The 22,102-nt window shown below is 42.5% G+C and overlaps 1 protein-coding gene and 1 non-coding gene across 2 annotated transcripts in view; both read left to right on the forward strand.

The window, feature by feature from the left end:
• The window catches only part of MAP2K4 (mitogen-activated protein kinase kinase 4), a 113,661-nt gene that overhangs the window by 44,136 nt on the left and 47,423 nt on the right, over positions 1–22,102 (forward strand). The window contains 1 exon segment of the mRNA XM_084986186.1: positions 17,672–17,846. Coding sequence (XP_084842312.1) covers positions 17,672–17,846 — 175 coding nt within the window.
• Positions 18,210–18,289, forward strand: MIR744 (microRNA mir-744). Its single transcript, NR_035404.1, has one exon. It is a non-coding gene; the product is annotated as a microRNA mir-744 (primary transcript).

Consider the following 22,102-nt stretch of genomic DNA (forward strand, 5'->3'; position numbering starts at 1 on the left):
CACAGTAATTGGAAATCTCTACATTTCTTTAGTGGAGGACTTTCACAAAGTGGCAGTAATATATATGGTAGAAATATTTACACATAAAAACTGGTACCCCAAATTTAAAATGCCCAATGGATCAGAGTGTGTGGGGTAATCTGTTTTTGGCTGGTGTAGCTTTCCTCCTGCAAACTTTTTTGTCTCTTACTGTAGCAAAATATGCATAACATAAAATCGACCACCGTAACCGTTCCTTAGTATCCAGCTTAGTGGCGTTAAGTCCATGCATGTTGTTGGGTATCCATCACTCCCATTCATCTCCGGAACTTTCCTTTTCTCAAACACACGGTATCCATTAAACACTAACTCCCCAGTTGCTCTTCCCTCCAGCTCCCAACCACCCTTCTACTTTCTGTCTCTATGAATTTGATTACTCTGGGCACCTCAGATAAGTGGAATTGATATAGTCCTTGTTCTTCTGTGTGTGCGGTTTAGGCTGCGTGATAGTTTGTTGTCTGTATATATGACATCTTGTTATCCCTTTGTCCACTGATGGACCTATCCGTGTTTCTGACTTTTGACCACAGGGAGTAATGCCGCTGTGCGAGATAATCTTTCGAAATGTTATCAAGTTCGGGGGTATTTCATCTTTTCCTCAATCCCAGGTTGTACCTCCACAGTCAGTGCGCTGCTGGTTGTGGTCCTTGGAGAAGTGGTTGTCAGTAGGGGTTAGTGGTAACGGGTGTGATTGAACGGACTTTACCACGTGGCCCTCCACCCTTGGAGATTCTCTGGTTCCATTCCTCTTAAGCTGGGTGTTCATAGCTGAGGTAGTGGATGCTGATTCTGGAATATTTATTTAAAGAGATTAATGTGATAAATCCTGTTGGGTTGCTTGTCTCCTGAAGACAATTTGGTTTTGCTGTTTTAAATCATCTTGGTTCTTGAATCAGAGACTTAGACGTTAAAGTATAATCCGTGGTCCTTTAGCCTATAGTACTGCAGAGGTCTCCTCTGTGAAAGAAGTATGTGGTTGCTCTGCTTTGGCTGAGTTTTCTAACCGGTTGTAATCAGGCAGCACGTTTTTGAGTTCTGATTTAGTTCATAATGTTACAGAGGTCCCTTGCCTTTGTGGTGTAGGCATGTTTCTAGAAACTTTTACCCTTTAATAAGGAATTCTACTATTTGACAGAAACTTTTCAGAATGTTCTCTATTAGTAGTATTAAAATTGGGTCACAGTATAATGATATTGCTGTTCTTGAGCAGATGTAATTCCCCAGAGTTAATGATTGCTTCATTTAAAGGTTCCCTGTGAATCTCCTCTCAACATGCTTAACTCCGTGGGTGATCCCTCGGTTCCTTAGAAGAGCCGCCTGTCTGTCCGCACCTGCCCCGCAGCCTGGAGCGCCGGCTTTGCGGCTGCGCTGATGGGCTGGGAAGGCCTGTGTCACACGCCTCAGTGTGATTCTGTTTCTGGGAGTTCTTGTTTTCTTTCTTTTCTTTTTTTCAGTTTTCTCCCACATTTGGGGGAAGTGTTTCTTCTCATGGCTTCCTGAGATGTGTTCTTCCTGTATTTTATTTCATTTTTCTGGCGGCACCTGCAGCGTGTGGAAATTCCCAGGCCAGGGTCTGAACCTCGCCATAGCCATGACCTGAGCCGCTGCAGTGGCAACACCAAATCTTTCCTTTCCCCTCCTGGGGGGGGGGGGGAAGACATCTCGCTGAAGAGCGGGGAGGGGGTTAGACTGGGCTGCTGAGAGAAGGCGCGTGGCAGGCTGCCGCAGTTCTGCCGTAGTTGTAGGCAGAGGGGACTGGGTGTATCTCTGGTGTATAGGCGTCTGCTGCCTCCACCTGCTACATTTCCTCTCCGTGCTTGGTGCCTTTGGTACACTTGCACCAGAATACACAGCCTTGGGTCACCTGCTAAGGCAGAGGCGGGATCCTCACCTGGTTAGGGGATCTGGGATCTACTTGCTCCTCACGGAGACTTTTAGTATTGCCTTTGGATTTAACACCCCCACCCCCACCCCCACCCTTATCTGATGCTTCCCATTCTTGAACTTTTCTGGGTTTCTGTAATACATGTTAGTTGACTTTTTAGGTATCCCCTATTGCAGGCAGTTTTTAGTTTTACCTTTCTCTGCCTTGCTAAATCTATTATCTCTTGTTCATGTGCTTTTGATTTTCCAAATATCTATTGCCATTCTTCTCTAGTGTGGTCTCTCCTAGTCTCTTTACAATGTGAATTGATGTATTTAAAAAATCCTTTTCTGTTATTTTATTGGTCTTTAAGGAGGGAAGGGGTACTAGTGCCAGATAGTGCCAGTTTATCTGAAAAACTCTTCATTAAATGGGCTTTTATAATTAAGCTTCTTGAGGGAGTTTCCGTCATGGCTCAGCAGGTTACGAGCCTGAATTGTGTCCATGAGGATGCAGGTTCGATCCCTGGCCTCACTCAGTAGGTTAAGGATCTAGCGTTGCTTGGCTGTGGCATAGGCTGACAGCTACAGTTCCAATTCAGCTCCTAGCCCAGGAACTTCCATTTGCTGCAGATGCAGCCCTAAAAAGAAAAAAAAAATTTAAGCATCTTGATATAGCAAGAAATATATGCTTCTCTTAAAACTGATCATCTAAAAATTTGTTTCTTAATTTAGGGATTTTTTTTTTTTCTAAAGAAAGGGGCATGAATTAAAGCTCAGTCGAGAGAATGATCATGGATTCTAAGTGAATCAGGAAGAAAGAAAGAGTGTTATCATGTTGTCCCTAAATATTTAAATGCCTAAGCAAAGCACCAACACAGAATCACTAGGAAGAGTCATGAGTAATATTTAGGAGTTCGGAAAAGAAGAGCAAATTAAATCTGAAGTAAGTAGAAGAAAGGAAATAATAAAGATCAGAGCAGAAATCAGTGAAATAGAAAATGGACAAATAGAGAAAATCACAAATTCAAAGGTTGTTTCTTGGGAAGATCAGTAAAAGTCATGACTTCATAACAAGACAAATCAAAGAAGAGAGGAAGCCAGAGCTGTCATCGTCAGCAATGAAAGAGGGGATATCACTACAGATCCCACAGACAATAAAGGCATAATAAGGAAATATAATAAGTAGCTTTATGCCAATGAATGCAGTAACATCATTGATATAGATGGATTACTTGAAAGGCAAATAATCAAAATGAACACACAAAATGAAAAATCTTTGTATCCCTGTATCTGTTAAAAAGTTGACTTTGCGATGAAAAACTTTCAAAGGAAATTTAGGGCCTCAGATGGTTTTCCAGGTTAAGTTCATCAAACATTAATGGAAGAAATAAGGCTAAGCTTCCGCAATCTTTTTCACCAAATAGAAGATTAGGGAGGATTTCCCAGCTCATTTTATGAGGTCAGCATAACTCTGATATCAAAACTGGACACGGACATTATAAAAAACACTACAGACCATCATCCCTCATGAATCTGCACTTGAAAATCCTAACAGAATATTAGCACATTGAATCCAACACGTCACGACGAAGTGGGATTCATCTTAATTCGGCATTTGAAAATTATCAGTATAATTCACTGCATTAATTAAATAAGGAGAAACTGGCAGTCTTTTCAGTAGATACAGAAAAACCATTTGACAGCATTCAGTATCCATTCGTCACAGAAAGTCTCATAAAACTAGGGAAAGAGCAGGAACTTGCTCAGCTGTTCAGATATAGGGATACAAAGACTTTTCATTTTGTGTGTTCATTTTGATTATTTGCCTTTCAAGTGATCTGTCTATATCAATTATGTTACTGCATTCATTGGAAAACCTACAGCTATTATCATACTTAGTGACCACAGACTTAATTCTTTCTCCAAGATTGGTAGTAAGACAAGAATATGTGCACTCACCAATTCTATTCAGTATTGCACTGGAGATCCTAGGAGTGCAATGAGGTAAGAAGAAGAATTAAAAGACGTAAAGATTGGAAAGAAGCAAACCAGTCCTTTTTTTCTCCCCCCCCCCCCAGCAAATAATATGGGTAATATAGGTATAAAATCCTAGTTAATTTACAAAACATTGTTAGGTCACAGGATACATGATCATTATTCCAGAATCGATTAAAAAATACTGGTAAAAGAACAATTGAGAAGTGAAATTGAAAAAAATGATTGTTGGAGCATGAAAAAGTATAAAATACTTAAGGATAAATTTAGTGGAAAAGTATAAAACTTATGTACTGAAACTATAAAACTAAAAACTATTGCTGAGAGAAATCAAGGACCTAAATACAAGAATTAAAATGCCAAGTTCATGGATTGGAAACTACAATATTAATTACTGGCATGTGTGTTTTTCCCACATGGACTGCTTGATTCATGTAATCTCAATGAAATCCCAACAAACATACATACATACATATATATTTATATTCTAAAATTTATATGGAAATGCAGAGGACCTAGAATAGCCAAAAGCAATTTTACAAAAGAATAAATTGCTTAAACTTTCAGGTAAAAGAGGACTTAAAACTTAAGTTTTGCTATAAATCTATGGTAGTTAGGGCTTTGTGGAAAGACATTAAGGATAGACAAATAAATCAGTGGAATAGAATAGAAAGTCCTGTGGAGGATTCCCGTCGTGGCGCAGTGGCTAACGAATCCGACTAGGAACCATGAGGTTGCGGGTTCGGTCCCTGCCCTTGCTCAGTGGGTTAAGGATCCAGCGTTGCCATGAGCTGTGGTGTAGGTTGCAGATGCGGCTCGGATCCCGAGTTGCTGTGGCTCTGGCGTAGGCCGGTGGCTATGGCTCTGATTAGACCCCTAGCCTGGGAACCTCCATATGCAGCGGGAGCGGCCCAAGAAATAGCAACAACAACAACAACAACAAAAGACAAAAAAGACTAAAGAAAAAAAAAAAAAAATCCAGTAGGCAAACACCCCTAAAATCAATTGATTCTTGATCAAACGGCCTGTATTGTTCAGTGGGGAAAAGGAGATAGTGATGGAACAACTGGAGAAAGGAATAGAACAGAATAAATATTGGTTCATATCTCATACCATGTGCAAAAAATTAGTTTGAGATGGAGCATCAACCTAAAAGCAAACATCCTATGAAGCTTCTATAAGCTGGCCTAGGCAAAGATTTCATTGATAGGTCAAAGCTAAAAATGGTAAATTGGGTTATACCAAAATTTTAAATTTCTGCTCACCAAAAGCTTCTTAAGAAAATAGGCAGGCTACATACTGAGAGAAAATATTCACAGTTAATATATTTGACACAGGACTTTTCAGTAAATATAATGAAGTACAACGCAAAACAACTCAATTAAAAATGTGAGCTAAAGACCTAGCAGACATTTCACAAAAGAGGTATGGGAATGGATGATAAGTATTTGAAAAGTGTGCCTTAGAATGTCAGTAGCTAGGAAAATGCAAATTAAACCACAAGGAAGTAGCAGTACACACCACTAGGGTGCATAAAATATAAAAGACCACGCAGTATATTGGCAAGTCTAGGGTATAATTGGAATTCTCATATATTGTTGGGAAAGTAGAAAATGGTACAGACACTTTAGAAAAATTTTTGATAGTTTCTTATGAAGTTAAACATACTTCTTCCATGACTCAGGAATTCCACTCCTTGTTATTTACCCAAAATGAAAAGGTCCTCGGAAAGACTTGCGTACAGGCGTTCATAAAAACCTTATTCATAAGTGCCCCGAACTAAAGACAACCCCGATGTCTGTGAAAGAACGGGTAAACAGATTGTATATAGTTCAGTGAAATTCCCCTCAACAGTAAAAAGGAACCTAGTGTTGGTGCCCACGGGGACACTGCTGCGTCTCCCGAAACGCTGAGCAGAAGAGGCCAGAGGAGGGAACACACTGTTTGATTATGTCTCCGTGAGCTTCTCAAGCAGGGAAGACTCACCTGTGGTGGCTGGAATCTGGCAGCGTGTGTCTCTGGAAGGGGCTGCCGGGAATGGCTGCAGAGGACGCTCTGGAGTGGTGGACTGTCCTCCGTCTTGTTAGGGCCGTGAGATAGAAGGGTGTGCACGTGTTTGTTAACTCATCAGGTTCCATACAATTTGTGCATTTCTCTTTAAGAAAACTATACCTCACTTACAAAAAAAGCCAGAACAATGATGCTAAAAATTACGCGTATGTTATTTACTCTCAGAGAACAGTACTTGCGGGTTTTGGTTCTTGCTGTCAGAGTGGCTCGATAAGTACACGGACCCTGTGTGTTTACTGAATTTAGCTCTTATGCCGGTAGAACAATATTGTGACACACGTTTCTGCCCTGTTGGCTTCCCTTTCATGATGCTTGAAAGAAGCCAAGAGTGAAAATTTAAAACAGTTTATCAGTTATCTTTTGAGAATTAATCTAGAGCATCAAGTCACATGAGATATGGTGCAGCCTGTAAGTAGATAGATTCTCCTAGAAAAAGTGTGGAGACATTTTGTCTTTGTTGTGCTTTTTTTTAAAAAAAAGCACATTTACTTACTAGCGTTTTTTTCTTCTTTCCTCCCTCCATCCTTTCCTTTCTTTCTTTCTTTCTCTTGTTAAATACAGAAAAGTATAAAGAAGAAAATCAAAATGGCCCATAATCTTACCATCTAGATGGTTCCTGTTACCCTTTAAAAAATAAATGAATAATATATGCTTCTGATCAGAGAATTCAATTGGTACAGAAAGTTAAAAAATAAAAACTCCATGTCGTTCATATTTCTCTCTGAAGATGTAACTCTATTAAGTATAGTATGTCGTTGTAGAAAATCTTGTTCATATATCAAAATATGTAATAATTTCTATAAAGCCATGAAAATATACAAAAAGCAGGTTTATTATATGCTGCTTTATACCTCGGTTTTTTTCCCACCTAGTTTATCTTGAAGATATTTCTAAATAAGTACATGCCCTGTTTTTCATTTAGTTGTATACCTTTCATTGCATTGTACAGCTATTTAGATTATTTTCACTCTTTAATGAAAAATAATGTTTTAAAGAACAACTTTAACTTTGTGTTAGTGAGATGTTGCTTTTTTTTTAATTAAGAGATGTTTAGCCCTTTATAGATTGACTATTTTGGGCCTTTCTCCTATCTTAGAAGACTTGGAAGTAGCTGTGTCTTCTCAGCCTTGGCATTAGCCACCTTTTAGGCGGGATAATTTTTGGCTGTAGTGCTGTTTTCTCCATCCTAGGGTATTTGGCAGCATCTCAGGACTAGATGCTGCAGCGCCCTCCTTCCTCAGGCGTAACAGCCGGAAATGTCTCCACACCCTCGGGGTGCAAAGATGCTCCTGGTTGAGGACCAGTGATACAGAGAGCATTGCAGGTCTGCCCAGATGGTTGCCCCGCCTCTCCCGATTGAGGAGCTGCAGAAATCAGATTCCTCCTCATCTTGGTGTTTCAGTGGGTGCAGAAAAAGGAGAGCGTAAGGAAGGGATAGAGGTTATCCCACAGAGTCCAGGGAGTGCATCAGAGTTTGTGAGCAACTGACAGCGGTCAGAAGCCAAAGCAACGCAGTATGTGTTTGGTCGTACATTTGGCAGGTGTTCATTGAATGCCTGCTATCTCCTAGGTGGGCACTAGGTGTTTCGTGTTGAAAAAAAGAGAAGCTCTATGAAGCTAAAGGTTCATGGGTAGTTTTTTTTCCCTAGATTGGGGAAGGGCCTGATAGGAATGTTGCAAGGAGAGGGAATAGCGTGTATTCGAAGTTGCAGCAAGTCAGGGGGGGAAGGTTCAGCTTTTTGTGGAAGTGAAAGACTGCCGCTTTGAATGGAGAATGACTGGATGAGGAGGGAGAAGTGGATTTCAGGTGAGGGTGGAGAGAGAGCCACGGGCCAGATGACGTCGCAGGTAGGGCCTTGTAGGCAGATCTGGGTTGGTGTTGGACGCCTGGTGGGAAGCAGCGGCAGGGCTGTCAGCGGGTGAGCGACATGAACAGACTTCCATTCCAAAGTGGGTGTTCCGGCCGCTGTGTGGACTGTGCAGTGGAGGAAGCGAGGGCAGGAGTAGGGAGCCTGGTGAGGCTGTGGTGGTGTCGCTAAAGTATAAGGGTGGTAAGGACATTAGGCTGATGACAGCGGAGGGAGAGGGAGATGGACAGGTTCCAAAGAGTCTGGAAGTAGCATTAAGGAAAATGGGTGATCATTTTCAAGGGGGCCGTGAAGACGGAAGGTGTTCGTGGTGACTGCTGCAGCTCTGGCTTGGACGGTGGGTTCAGTTGCCGTTACTGTGATGTGCCCACTGGGTGCGGAGTTCCAGTGGATGAGAGCACAGAAGAGCGAGAGTCCAGCTTTAGGGGTGTGATGTGTGAGATGCCTGTGGAATATCCTGTTAGAGGCACCGAGGAGGTAAATCCGACACATACTCTAGTGCTGAGTGTAAGAATCTGCTTCTCAGAGGAGAGGGTATATATGGGTGAGGAAAAGAATGGCGAGTTGTTGGCACTTAGACGATCACAGTGTCCAAGAAGAGAGTGTACCTCAATGAGAGCACCGGGTCCAGGCTGAGCCCCAAAGAAATCTGACCTTCAGAGGTTGGATATAAGAGCAGCAATAGGCTGAGACGGGAAGGATGCTTGGGAGGTAGGAAGCCAATCAGGAGCAGGCGACGTCATAGGAATTGTTTCAGGGGGCCGGTGGGAGGGGTCAGCTGGGTCCAGCGTTCTGAGATAATGGTGAGGCTGGTCGTGACCCCTGAGATGCACTCTTAACTACTCTGGTTTCTTATCATGCTTGACGGGGGTGGGGCGGTGGTGTTGGTGATTAGCCACCAGTGGAGATTGGAGCCCAGATAGGGAAAGGACCTTAAGAAACACATAACCCGTTGATTTAGGGCAGCTTTCCTAACCTTTTCTATAAGCAGCACAGCCCAGCAAAACTGTTCTAGTGCTAAGCTTTGAGTTCAGCTGACCAGCAATCAGCTCCTGGGGAATATGCAGCAAGATGTAAACATGAACGTTTGTCAGGTTCTCTGTTACTCGCGTCCTTGGTGATATTTCTACTTCATAAATCATACTTGTTCAAAATACTGCAGATCTGTACAATTAATACCTTCTGGTCTCTGAATATGGATGTCAGAATTTGTTTATCTTCAGAGTGTTTGAGCAGTTTTTCTAGACATCTTTCTATCTTTAATTTTTCCTTCTGCCTCATCTTAGATCTTAGCAAAGATACTCATTTTGTTGGTAGTGCCAGGAAGCAGGCAGTTTCCATGGCAACTGACAGATCGCATTTACTGTGGAAATTTCCGGAATTAACAGAGCTGCATTGCAGAAGGATGCATAAAGCAGTATTCATCTAGACAGCCTAGCAGTATGGACACAGAAGAACAGTTGCAGTGGTGTTCAGGGTATGTGTTATGTTTATTTTCCTGTCTAAGGAGGATTATGAGTTGTATATATATATATATGCTGAGGAGAGAGTAAGACAGCATGAGGCATTTTAGTATATGCTGGCTTGATTAAATGAAGGATGCTCTGGGGAAAAGGAGGAAGAAATAATTTGGGGAAAAGAGTATGTTTGGTAGCGTTGGGTGGAAATCAAGATCAAGGTAAATTAAGCAGAAGAATTTGATCATGAAATAAGAGGAGAAAACATACTTCAAACTGATCAGATAATAAAGGGATTTTATGTATGCTGGTTCTAGACACAAGAAAATATTTATTTACCAAAGGTAAATGAGTCGGCTTTGGCAAGTTTGGGGAGTGAGGTTCTCCTGTTCAGGAGGAAGAGAGCCGTTGGGTAATTAGCTGTTATTGCTATAAGGGCTGGAGGCCCTGAGGGCTGCGAGGCCGAGGGCCCTTTGCTGCTGCCTTGTACTCACCGGCCTAGACGGTGGGAGAGTCGGGGAACAGGTGTCAGCCCCTCAGCCCTGCTCCCCATAGGTTTGTGGAAGACTTTTAAGAAAAAGCCTGAAATGTATCTCAAGATTAAATCCTGGAAATACGACTCTAGGACTTGGGTGGCTAAGTGGAGTTTCTTATCCTCCAGAGCATAATTGTAAATTTGAAAGAGAAGTGATAAGCAAAATGAAAAGATAGAATTTAGATCATCTAAATGATTGGTGTCCTTTAGATGACGAGATAGCATTTAAATTATGTAGTCAGCAAACTGCAGCTCACTGTCCCATGTTGCCTGCTGCCAGCTTTGAGGTAAAGTTTTATTGGCATGTAGCCACACCCATTTGGTTACATAGTTGCCATGGAGACTTGTATGGCTGGCAAAGCCTAAGGTATTTACTGTCTATCCCTCACATAGTAAGTTTAGTGACTTGTGATATAGATGTTATATCTGATTCCTGGGGCTGCCGTGACAATGACCACAGACTTGGTGTCTTAAAGCAACATAAATTTATCCTCTCGGGTTTAAGAGGCCAGGAAGCAGAAGCCAAGGTGTTGGCAGGGCCACGCCAACACCTTAAGGCTCTAGAGGAAGATCCCTCCGTCCTGGTTCCAGCTCTGGGGGCTCCCGGCATTGCTTGTGTTTTGGTAGCATAATCCATGCTGCCTGTCCTCACTTCCCTGTCTCTTTGTGTCTCTGTCCTCTCCCTTTCTGTCTCTAAGGACACTAAGCCAGGATGGTCTTTGTTCATGACCATTATCCTAATTATATCTGTAAAAATAAGGGCACCTTTTGAGGTTCCAGAGGGACATGGCTTTTGTTGGGGCCATAGTTGAGGCCACTGCATATGGGATTGAAGAACTGGGTTTTGGCTTCTTAGCCCTTATTCTGTGTCAAGAATAGCCAGTTGCCTGCCAGCTTCCTTTGGAAACCTCTGAGGCATATTCTCTGCAGTAGACTTGTTGACCTCCGGGAAAGGATGTTAAACTTTTCTAGGGCAGGGCGCTCAGGCCTCTGTGATGCAGACAGAAGCTCAGGGTTAGAGGGAGTATGGGAGTATTCACAGGAGACCAGGAGCAGTGTCTGAACTTTTACTTGCAGTCAGTCTCTCCTCAGCTCCCTCCCCCAAGAACAGCAAAGTGAATCGGAATTGTTTTTTGTTTTTTGTTTTTTTTAATGGCCGCACCTGCTGCAAGTGGAAGTTAGATGCCAGCTTATGCCACAGGCACATCAATCCCAGGTCTGAGCTGCCTCTGCGACCTACTGAGCCACTGAGCAAGGCCAGGGATCGAACCCCCATCCTCATGGATACTAATCGGGTTTTTAACCTGCTGAGCCACAACGGGCGCTCCTGAATCTGGAATTTTAATGAAAGGTAGTTGGAACCAAAATAAGAATCAGAGTTTTGAGAGCTTTAGACTCATGACTAGGTTATGACAATGGGAAATATGTACATGAGTCAAAATAAGTCAGTTCCATAAATGAATGAACAGAGCCGTTAGTTTGAGACTGGACTCTGGGTGGGGAGCCTTTGTGTCCTTATGAGAGTATGCAGACCATTGACTCAGGCAGGCAAGGTCTCTGGTTTCCTCCTACCTTCTGAGCACATTTTAAAGCCATCGTAGTGATGGCAGATGTCTAGGCTCGTGTCCCTTGGAAGTTTCACTTAGCAGGTTTGGATATATTTCAACGTGTTTAAGACGCGACGCCTGCCCATGGTGAAGAAGCGCGTCGCAGACAGGCGATTCCAGTGTGGATGCTGGAACCGCAGGGGAAGCCCTGCCCCTGTTGTGGCTGGAAGGACTGTAGCCTGCTCCCTGTGTCCCCACCTCTGCACCTGAAAGCGAAGCCTCTGACCTAGACCTTCTGGAGATTATTATCGTAGGACTTAAGCAAAGATGGTTAGAAGTCGGCCTGAATTAGGATTCGCCAAAAAGAAGCAGCACCACACTGGCCTAATACGCTTGTAAAAAATGTTACTAGATGAGGAGTTTGCCACACGTGGGTGTTTCTTGGTTTCACCATACGTGGTACAGAAGAGGAACATGCGAGGCTCAATCGAGGATTTTTTTTTTATTCTATTTTAGGGCCTCACTCATGGCATATGGAGGGTCCCAGGCTAGGGGTCTAATTGGAGCTACACCGGCCCACACCACAGCTCATGGCAACGTGGATCCTTAACCCACTGAGCGAGGCCAGGGTTGAACCCGCATCCTCATGGATCCCAGTTGGGTTCATTAACCACCGAGCCATGAAGGGAAAATCCTCCCCAGTTCCCTGAGGATTTTCAGGCGGAGTTTCCCGCGAGGCCAGAAGGGTGAAGTCCCTACTTCCTTTCTAGGGGAATCCGGTTGTTCCGTGACCACGCACATCTAGACCAGCACACTGGGGTGTCAGGAAGCGGTAGGAATGGGAGTCTTCTCCTTTTCTTCCTGTAACAGACTATCTCGTGTATTAAGTGCCACCCGTGTTGAATCGTATGCTTAAGCTTAAATAGCTTCACTTCTAGAAAGATTCAGATCCAGCTATAATCACTTGAACTGTTAATTTTTCTATTGGCATTCAGAGTATGCGTAGGGAAATAGAATGAGATAAGGTTTAAAGCATAGGTTGGGATTAAATGAAGCTGGCTGATCATAGTTTATAGAAACTAACGTGTAGGCACTATAAGAGGTTCAAAAATACGCTAGATTTCAAATAGGTTTAGTTGGTAAAATACATGCATAGCTAAATGTGTCTGTTAATAAAACTTACTGCTATAAAATCTTTTTTTCTCATTGACTTGGTTGGATGAATGTCCTCCCAGAACAGTAAAACTAAGCCTGAGAATGTAGTTGTTTTACACTTAGGTGCTTAAAAGACCGTTCACATACTAATAGTATGAAAAATTAGCTACCAATTAGAAATGTAAAGTAGTTTTGACTCTTGGTTCTTATTTGCTTGAGGAACTCAAGTTCTGAGTTTGTAAAGCAATTTCATATTAGTAATACAAAATGATGAGTGAGTAGCAGCCTGCTAAAATATTTAAGAAGCAAGGATGAAAATATGAAACACAGACAATTAAGGCACCTTAAAGCTCCATGCTATATCTGATCTCTGTAATCAGACAGAATAAAGGAAAAGTCTTCCAGGAGTTCCCGTTGTGGCTTGATGGTTGACGAACCTAAGAACCATGAGGTTGTGGGTTTGATCCCTGGCCTCACTCAGTGGGTTACGGATCTGGCATTGCCGAGAGCTGTGGTGTAGGTTGCAGACGTGGCTCAGATCCCACATTGCTGTGGTGTAAGCCGGCAGCTGTAGCTCCAATTGGACCTTTAGCCTGGGAACCTCCATATGCCTCAGGTGTGGCCCTAAAAAGACAAAAAGAAAAAAGAAAAAGAAAAATCTTCCAGTATTCCTGCAAAGACTGCCTGAGAAAGGATGGCCTCTTCTGAGCCTCCTCTCAAAGACAAGCCTCTTTAGTCCCTTTTCTCGCCCTCCCCACTCCCTGAGAATCACAGAAAATAACGAGAGGGGTGGGAGGAGGGAGAGAAAGGGATACAGACACGTTCTGCTGGGTAGTGGTTCTCGAGGTGTTGCAGGAGGACGCCGAGGAGGATTGTCGTAGCAGAGTTAACTGAGAGTTGTGTTTCTATATTTGCTGCTGGCAGTTGAGAGCATGGCATTAGGGAACCAGGGGACTGGGGGTAGGAGAATTTGCCTTTGGAGAATGAGTGCCAAAATCCCTGGCGTTTTCTAGCCATTCACATGTATCCTTTCATGAAGCCAGAGAGTAGTCTTTTGAAAAGGAATTTGAAGATATTGACCACATGGGAGGGTATAGACCCAGTCTATTTATATTCGTCATTGAGTATCTATTAGTAGGATGGGGTGTGCCTGTGAATTCATTTTTCAGTCTTTTTTTGGGGGGGGGGTCTTTTCTAGGGCCGCACCCACTGCATACGGAGGTTCCCGGGCTAGGGGTCCAATCGGAGCTCCAGCCGCCAGCCTACACCACAGCCACAGCAATGCCAGATCCTTAACCCACTGAACAAGGCCAGGGATCAAACCTGCAAGCTCATGGTTCCTAGTCGGATTCATTAACCACCGAGTCACAACGGGAACTCCTCATTTTTCAAATTTGATTCCGATCAATAAGGTTGATTTTGTGTTGATGTCTGTAAGTTTCGTCAGAGTTTATTATTGCCACTAAAATTCTACTCCCCTTTATATAGGGGAAGCATATTAATGGTACCATCAGTCTATATCTAAACAGCTTCCCTGGTGCTGTTAATAACTGTCCAAAAATGCGTACTGTTTGAGATACTGTATTCAAGAGATATACTACATATTTAATTCAGATTTGTGATCTGCAAGCCTTTAAAAAAATTTAAGTGTGTAGCTGATTTTTTATCTGGAACGTGTATCATTTGATAGTCTAATTATAAGTCCTAATTTAACAAAGACTACTAAAGTTTGTTTTCATATTAAAGAACTCTAAATTCAGAGGAGAAATTACTGATTTTTCTGCCCTTTTTTTTTTTCTCTCCCTACAGCACTTTGTAGAGGGCTAGATAGGGAGCTGGGATTGTATTTCTGTCTGAGACCAGGGTTAATTTGAGACTTGGAACCTCAGTCCTTTGCTTGTTTCTTGAGTGCACCCAGCAAGGACAGTGGTGGCTGTCCTGGTTAAGTATTGCCCATGAACAGTACTTAACCCTGTTTTAGAAGGAATATAAAGTGATTAACTAGTTAACTGAGAGGACAAAGGAACTGGGGATAAGTTACCAGTTTGTGGAGTCAAGTTGAAGTGATTTTCAGGTAAGAAATTAATAATGCAATGTCTGGGAACTTCTGGTACTCTCTAGTAGAAGTAACACTTAAATCTTGTTTGACAGATTTGCCTAAAGATAAAATACTGCAAGTAGGGTTTTGGCTGCCTGGTACAGTTGCTGCTCTGACCAACCGACTGCTAGAGTTTCGTGGTGAAGGTTGAGGTCAGGCTTCCAGGTCTGATTACTGCCTGCCTTACCCACGTACAGTTAGTTCCTTTTGGAAGAAGCAAGCATGGTTGGTCTGACTCTTAGAACAGGAGCTGTGAAATTGATTCAGTTTCGCTGGGAAGATTGCCAGCCCAGGATGAATGAAGACTCTGTGAACATGCCCTGGTGGTGGCACAACTGTGGCAGGTTTTTCACAACTCTCTTCCTGTCTAAGTGAGAGAATGGCACTCTGGGTAGTAATCACATTCTCCTGTTCTTCTTTTTCTTTCAGCAGCTTTATTGAGGTAGTGTTCATATACCATACAATTCACCCATTGAAGCTTTATAATTCTGTTGCTTTTAGTGTATTCAGAGTTGTACGTCTGTCACCTTACTCAGTTTTTGAACCTTTCCATCAGCTGAAGAAGATAACCCACATCCCTTAGCTGTCAGTCTGTTCACTTTCCAAAAGACGAAAAAGTCTTATCTGGAAACCACACAGCAGGCTTACAGTAACCTGACCTCTTAGCAGAGATAGTCTGTAATTCTAAAATTCGGTCTTTAAAGTAATGGATAATGTTCTAACTTGTTTTGCTATGACATTATGTGGTAATGAAATACCCATTTCATTTCTCAGGAATGCTAGCAGCAAATGTTACATGACACAGTGAAACCAGGAGTGATACAGTTGCCGGGCTTTGTTAGGTAGAAGCAAGGGGCAGGTCGCATCCATCGGGAAGCTTGTTACAGGTCCCATCCATATTCAGAGAGAGGAGCTTACTCACAGCTGTGGCCACCAGGAAAGTGGAGATGGTGGAGACCACCACAGAGGCTGTCTGCCACAACCCGTAAATTAGGGACTACTTGAAAAATACTGCTTCCAAGGTATATGTCCTTGTAATTAACTTTCCCCAGCTCTCCTCCGCAGTAGGCTAGTGCTGTTATTTTCACCAGTGATTACATTGAGCCATAGAGATCGTGTCGATTTGCCAGTGATCAAAGAAAAAGAATCATTGTACATGGAACTTATTTATGTTAGACTCTTTCCTAGCTTAATTGCTTCATTACTTCATGAACTAGACGACTGAGGAAAGTAGTCACTGGGCTTGATCTGCTTGCCTAGACCTGATTTCCATCTTAGCTAGTTCTGGCTTCACCTCCAGACCTGAATGGTACTTCTGCAACTCACTTCTGGGCTTTTTGTGACTCTAGATGCTAGGGTATTAAAATATTGGTGAAAATATTTTATAAACTGAAAAGAACTTGTAGGAATGAAGGCTGGTATTATGACGTATTAAAATTATGCTTTGAGAATTGGCATTTGGAATGCTGGTTGTTAATAAGACAGAGCATATAGTCTTTTTAACTATAACCTTGAATGTTGGTTATTACTAAAACTAAACATAAGTGATTATTCTGGGGGAGCGATTTAAAAATTCTAAATATGTGAGAATCTTAAAAGTAACTACCAGAAGCAGTTCTACTAATCTGAGAAAACGTTTCCTAAATTTGGGAAGAAGAAAGAGATAACCACTCACATCAGTTGTTCTTGCTGATATTACTTGATAAGATCTCATATTAAGCTGATCACTTAATATGAAATTGAAAAAATGTAGATGTTATTCAGTGGAATCTTTATGTCTCTTGGACTCTGGTTTGATACAGTTCATTCCTACGCATTGGGGAGGGCTGTGTGTGAGAGAGACAGAGACAGACAAATGAGACTGATTTTGCATTTTCATTGGATTTGGTTTTTTTACAAAGTATGGTTAGAAGTTAATACTTTGACCTCCAGGTTGGAATTTGGAGATGTTTGTTTTTTTTTTTAATTTAACAAAAATCTGTAGCAAGTGAGCTCTTCTGTCCACAAATCATTCTTTTTCACCCCATTGCTCTGTATTGCTCAGGGACTGGGAGGCTCAATTTTGAATAGCGCAGGGCAGTTTCCTCTTGGAGCCAGTTGCCAGCGGTTCTCCCACCTCGCATGGCATTAACAGGGACAGGATGTTAAGGGGCCAGTTCCCAGACTTTGCTAGAATCGTCTGGGGATCTTTAAATACACTGTTTCCTGACTCTTATCCCCAGATATTCTGATTTAATTGCTATAGGATGATACCTGGGCGTTGGGATTTTTTAAATCCCCCCAGGAAATTCTCATGTGCAGCAGAGTTTATGAACAGATGGATTAAGGATGAAGGACCCAGGAGTTCCCATCATGGCGCAACAGAAATGAATCCAACTAGGAACCATGAGGTTGCGGGTTCCATCCCTGGCCTCCTGGCTCGGTGGGTTAAGGATCCGGCGTCACTGTGAGCTGTGGTGTAGGTTGCAGACGCGGCTCAGATCTGGCGTTGCTGTGGCTCTGGTGTAGGCCGGCAGCTGTGGCTCCGATTGGACCCCTAGCCTGGGAACCTCCATATGCTGTGGGTGCGGCCCTAGAAAAAGGCAAAAGACACACACAAAAAAACAAAAACCAAAAAAAAAGATTGAGGACCTGGAATAACTCGCTTTGGGTAAGGGAGGATAAGAGCTTTTTGGAAATGTGGTTTATAGCAGCTGGGATTCTGCATTTGATAATGCAGCTTTGCAAACTTTGGAAAAGATCTTATATTTGGAAATGAAACTGGTCTGTAGTGTTAGTTTCTTCAGTAAATGGAAATTTGGTTTTATGAATCCCACTAAAGCTATGTTTATTGACTACCTAAATATAGGCCTTTCTTAATTATTCAGTGTGTAAAAAACCAAGCTGACTCAAACAAAAAACCTCCAGAAACTTGGAGCTCAGACTGTTTTAGTAACTGATGAGAAAACAGGTTTTTCCCACGCATTAATCAGGGCTAGCTAAAAGAAAAAAGTCAAAACTTATTTAAAATGTGGAAAAATTGCTTCCCAATATTTTAACAGAGAGAGACTGAGAACACACAGCATTGAATCGTCAGGAAAACTGAAGATCTCCCCTGAGCAGCACTGGGATTTCACTGCAGAGGACTTGAAAGACCTTGGAGAAATTGGACGAGGAGCTTATGGTTCTGTCAACAAAATGGTCCACAAACCAAGTGGGCAAATAATGGCAGTTAAAGTAGGTGATACCCGTAATTCCTTTTGGTACTTGAATGCATTAGGTGCAATTTCTTGGTGCAGTAACACCACTGTTGTTCTGTCCTTACTTTTGTGGTAAATATGGGTGTTTAAACACTTGTTTCTCCGCATTCTTTTGAGAGTGTTTTGTATGGAGGTTGTCTTGTCCGTGGCGTGTGCCCTCTGGACACGTGAGCTGTGACGTGTGCGTGCTCGCTGCACTTCGGCACGACGCACTAACGTGTTTTCCGCTTCAGGCCCTGCACTGCCCAGGTGAGTTCAGGCCGGGCGGCCGCCCCGGGAGCAGGGCAGTGCTGCACTGAGCCAGGCGGGAGCTGGAAGAAGAGGCAGCGCAGTGGGTTGGGCAGGGTGCGGGGCTAGGGCTAACAGCAGTCTTACTGAAGGTTTCCTGGAAACCACGCACATGCTGTTGCCACTAACCTCAACCTTACTCGGTCCTGACCGGCTTGGCTTCTGTTTGTTTATTGCGTCTCCACTCAGTACTGCCCTGTTCCCTGGTTTGAAAGTTGTACTGAAATGCAGACTTTGTGATAATGCTGTCACATTCTGTCATATTGGGAGTGTCATGCCACTTACTGTGTTCACGGAAAAAAAGAAAAGTCAAGAATGGCCAGAACTGGAGATTGGCCCGTACACTGTACTGGCAGGCCTGTGTTGGTACCTGGGATGGACTGATGGTTTCCGTCAGACTCCCACGGGCCGAGTCACTGTAACTTGTTCATGTGTTTGTTCAGATGTTTAATGAATATTCGCTCTGCGTAAGGTATTTCCGGAAACACACCAGTGGGGGAGGGGGCTTTAAGAAGCAAAAGGAGACATCGAGATATGGCCACACTCTCATCGAACTTAAAATTCTTACGGGAAGAAATAACCTCCCAGTTTGCAGGCATTGAGAGTGGGTTTGCAGACTGTCCAAGCTGATCATCCTCCTGTTAGTCCCCTATTTTGAGAATTTATCAAAACGGTTTGATGAGAGGAGTGGCCTGTTTCCTGCTTGGCTTTTGGGAGTGGAATTGTATCACTTAATATAAAATACTACCTGTGTTGAAGTGTATTGTGAGCAGAATGTTCCTGTAAATATTTGGCCTCCTTCACCGTTGAACATTCCTCTCTGCTGCTGGGTTATGTAAAACTAGCGAAAAATTAATGATGGGGAGAAATTTTAGGATTCTCTTAATGGGTTCTTCATCTGCTTTTGGTCACACTTCTTTTACAATGTGGTGAGAACTATAAACTTCTCCTGGGAAGATGCATACGTATACAAAATTTTGCACAAGCTCAGACATCTTTTTTGGATTATCTGTTGAAATAAAATGTTGTTTTTCTTGGAATGTGAAATGATTTCTCTCTTTTTCTGTTGTGCACTGTAGTGTGAGTGGGAAGAAAGTCATTTTATGGAGACTCTTCTGCATGAGTGTTGCCTTGCCCTCTGTACTGTCTGTGCATGACACCCACTTTGACTTGGCTGGGGCTTCAAGGAAAGCTATCCTATATAACTAAAGTTCTAAACTTTTCTCCCAGGTACCCAGGAAGGTGCTTTAAAGTAACCATGTCTGCTCTTTTCAGTGTGTGCTATGCATGCTTTTCTGCGCTGATCAGCACGTGCTCTGTTTGGGTAATCTGGAGAGACTTTAGTCACAGTTAATAGGGCATAAAGGTAACGGGGTTCCTTCACTTTGAATGTCCCTTTGCTAACGTTTGAAACTGTGTAATGCCTGCTCAAGTTTGGAAGGAATTTAAGAGTGAAAATAGGAAATTGTTGCCTGCCATTTGTCATCTGACCTTATTTCGAGATCCCCCTGTTGGAATGCTGTTGAAAATCCCAATTCTTAAGGCGTCCTTTGAAGATGGCCATGGGACCTACAGACTGATAACTGTCGCATCTGTTGCCCACCAGGTGATAGTGCCTACCTTTGCTTATTACCTGGAACTCTTGAGCAAACGTGGTAGTTTAGCATGGGGAGTGGTGGGAGGGCAGTTTCAAATGAAAAAGGAAAAAAATGAGATATGGCCACAATCATAGTGAACTTTGATAATGTGACATTTCAGTCAACGTATAGGTGTGCAGTATTTTTCCCCACCCTTTCACTTTCAATCTATATGTATCCTTTGTCCTAAGGTGAGTTTCTTGTAGGCAGCATATTGAAGGTTTTTGCCTTTTTATCCACTCAGCCACTCTGTGTCTTTTGATTGGGGCATTCAGTCCATTGACATTTAAGGTGATAATTGATAGATGATTATTTATTATTTTGAACCTCGTGTTCCAGTCGATTCTGTGGTTCTCCATTCTTCCTTCCCTTTTTTTTTTTTTTTTTTTTTGGTTGGATGGTCTCCTGTTATTATCTGCTTGAGTGGTTTTTTTTGTTTTTTTTTTTGTTTTGTTTTTTTTTTGTTTTTTTGCATTTTTTGTGAATGCAATATTTCGTTTTGGCTTGTGGTTGCCCTAATTTTTTAAGTATGCTAACCCCTTCCTATAATTGTGTGTTTTAGCCTGATGGTCCTGTAGGTTCAAACACTTCATTACTATATTAAAATTAAGAGAAACATACAAACAAACAAAAAGGGTTATTTATTTCCTAACATCCCTTGCCCACATTTTATGATTTTGATGACTCTTTTTTATTTTATTCTTTTTAATTTTATTTTGTTTGAAGCATGTTCATGATTAAATCTGTATGCTGGCTTATTTGAGTGACTGCTCTCTGATTGCGGTTTCCTCAGTCCTAGTTCTTCCTCTTCTTCTTCTTTTTTTTTTTTTTTTCTTTTCTTTTTTCTTTCCTTTCCTTCCTTTCTTTTTGGTTTAGAGAAGCCCTTTCAGTATTTCTTTTAGCCTGGGTTTTGTGTTGCTGTATTCTTTTAGTTTTTGTTTGTTGGAAAAAATTTTTATTTCCCCTTCTATTTTAAATGATATTCTTGCTGGATAGAGTATTCTAGGTTGCCCAGTCAACGTATAGATGGGGTGTTGTGAATTACATTCCACGTGTTCATATTACTACTGGAAGAGTGTTTTTGCATTAATCTACATTAAAATCTGATAACTAGTTTGATGGTGATACATGCCATCTACTACCCATTTTAAAATGTATTATTTTTGGTCTCTTCGAGAAAACTCAGCCTTTCATCACACCTGAGAGAGTTGGTTTGCCCCTCACTTAGGTACACAGACCTGACAGACAAGTGGGCTTGCAAAGAGGCAGCAGACCATTAAGGAGTCAGATTTGACGTCTTAGGCATGGACGGCTCTGTTGCTGAGCCCCCACTACATTCAGCTTGAGGTCAGGACTGTGGGGGTCCGAAGGGGCTTTGAGACAGCGCGACCCCCTCTTCTGAGTTTTCCTTGGTGCTGATGAGATGAGAAGCCCACTCGAAGTAGCTCTGTACTAAGTGTTGAAACACACACTTGAGGACTGTTGAAGGATTTCTTTAGTCGACATTAAGCTTACCCTGGAAATTATCCTCGGACTTACTTGCAGTATCTGTACCAGAGTGAACTGGGGTATTAGTGTGATTTTTAAAAATTATTATTTATTCCTCATTTTTAGGTTTGAGGGAGCCCTTTCCCAGATTTATTTTGCCACATATAAGAAATGTTTGAAAAGATGACCTATTAATTACTGGAAATAATTAGCTTCAAGAATAATCTCAAAGTCAATTATGATCTCATAAATCAGATTCTACAAGATAACACACCGTGTGTGTGTAAGAGTTATACTTATGACAGCGTATTGACCTCTGGCCCAAGGACAGTTCACCAAGCTGCCAGGGAGGTTCCGTGTCAGACCTAAGGTGTGGGGGGTGTTAATCATTCATTTTAGATTTTGCACATCCTGGGGAAGCAGGTTTTACCCTTGTGTGCATGGGAGTAATAAATACTGCTAGGTCAGCTCTCCCTGGGCAAAGCCATTATTGCCACAGAGTCTTTCAAAGCTCAGGAAGGATGTCCTTTGACTCTGGCTGGTGCTGCAGGCTTGGGTCAGTATCCTCTGCAAATGACATTTATTTCATTCCCCGTTTTGCGTGACAGTGGTTTGAAGAAGCAGTCAGGACTAGCTTTCCCAGCTAGGATTAGAGAAATTGAGGTCTGGGGGAAAAACACCCAGCAGAGTTAGTGCACAGATGATCAGCATCCGGTCAGAGCAGCCGAAGGGCCACAACCTGGGCCCAAGGCCTGATGGGAGGGACCGGCGCCCTCTGCCCGGCAGCATCAGCAGGCCTCTGAGAAGGGTGGGGCTTCCT

This window comes from Sus scrofa, chromosome 12 (assembly GCF_054392235.1).
Source record: "Sus scrofa isolate SSC_HxYL_T2T_F1_AM1 chromosome 12, Sscrofa_HxYL_maternal_Yorkshire_Landrace_v2.0, whole genome shotgun sequence".
Classification (NCBI taxonomy): domain Eukaryota; kingdom Metazoa; phylum Chordata; class Mammalia; order Artiodactyla; family Suidae; genus Sus; species Sus scrofa.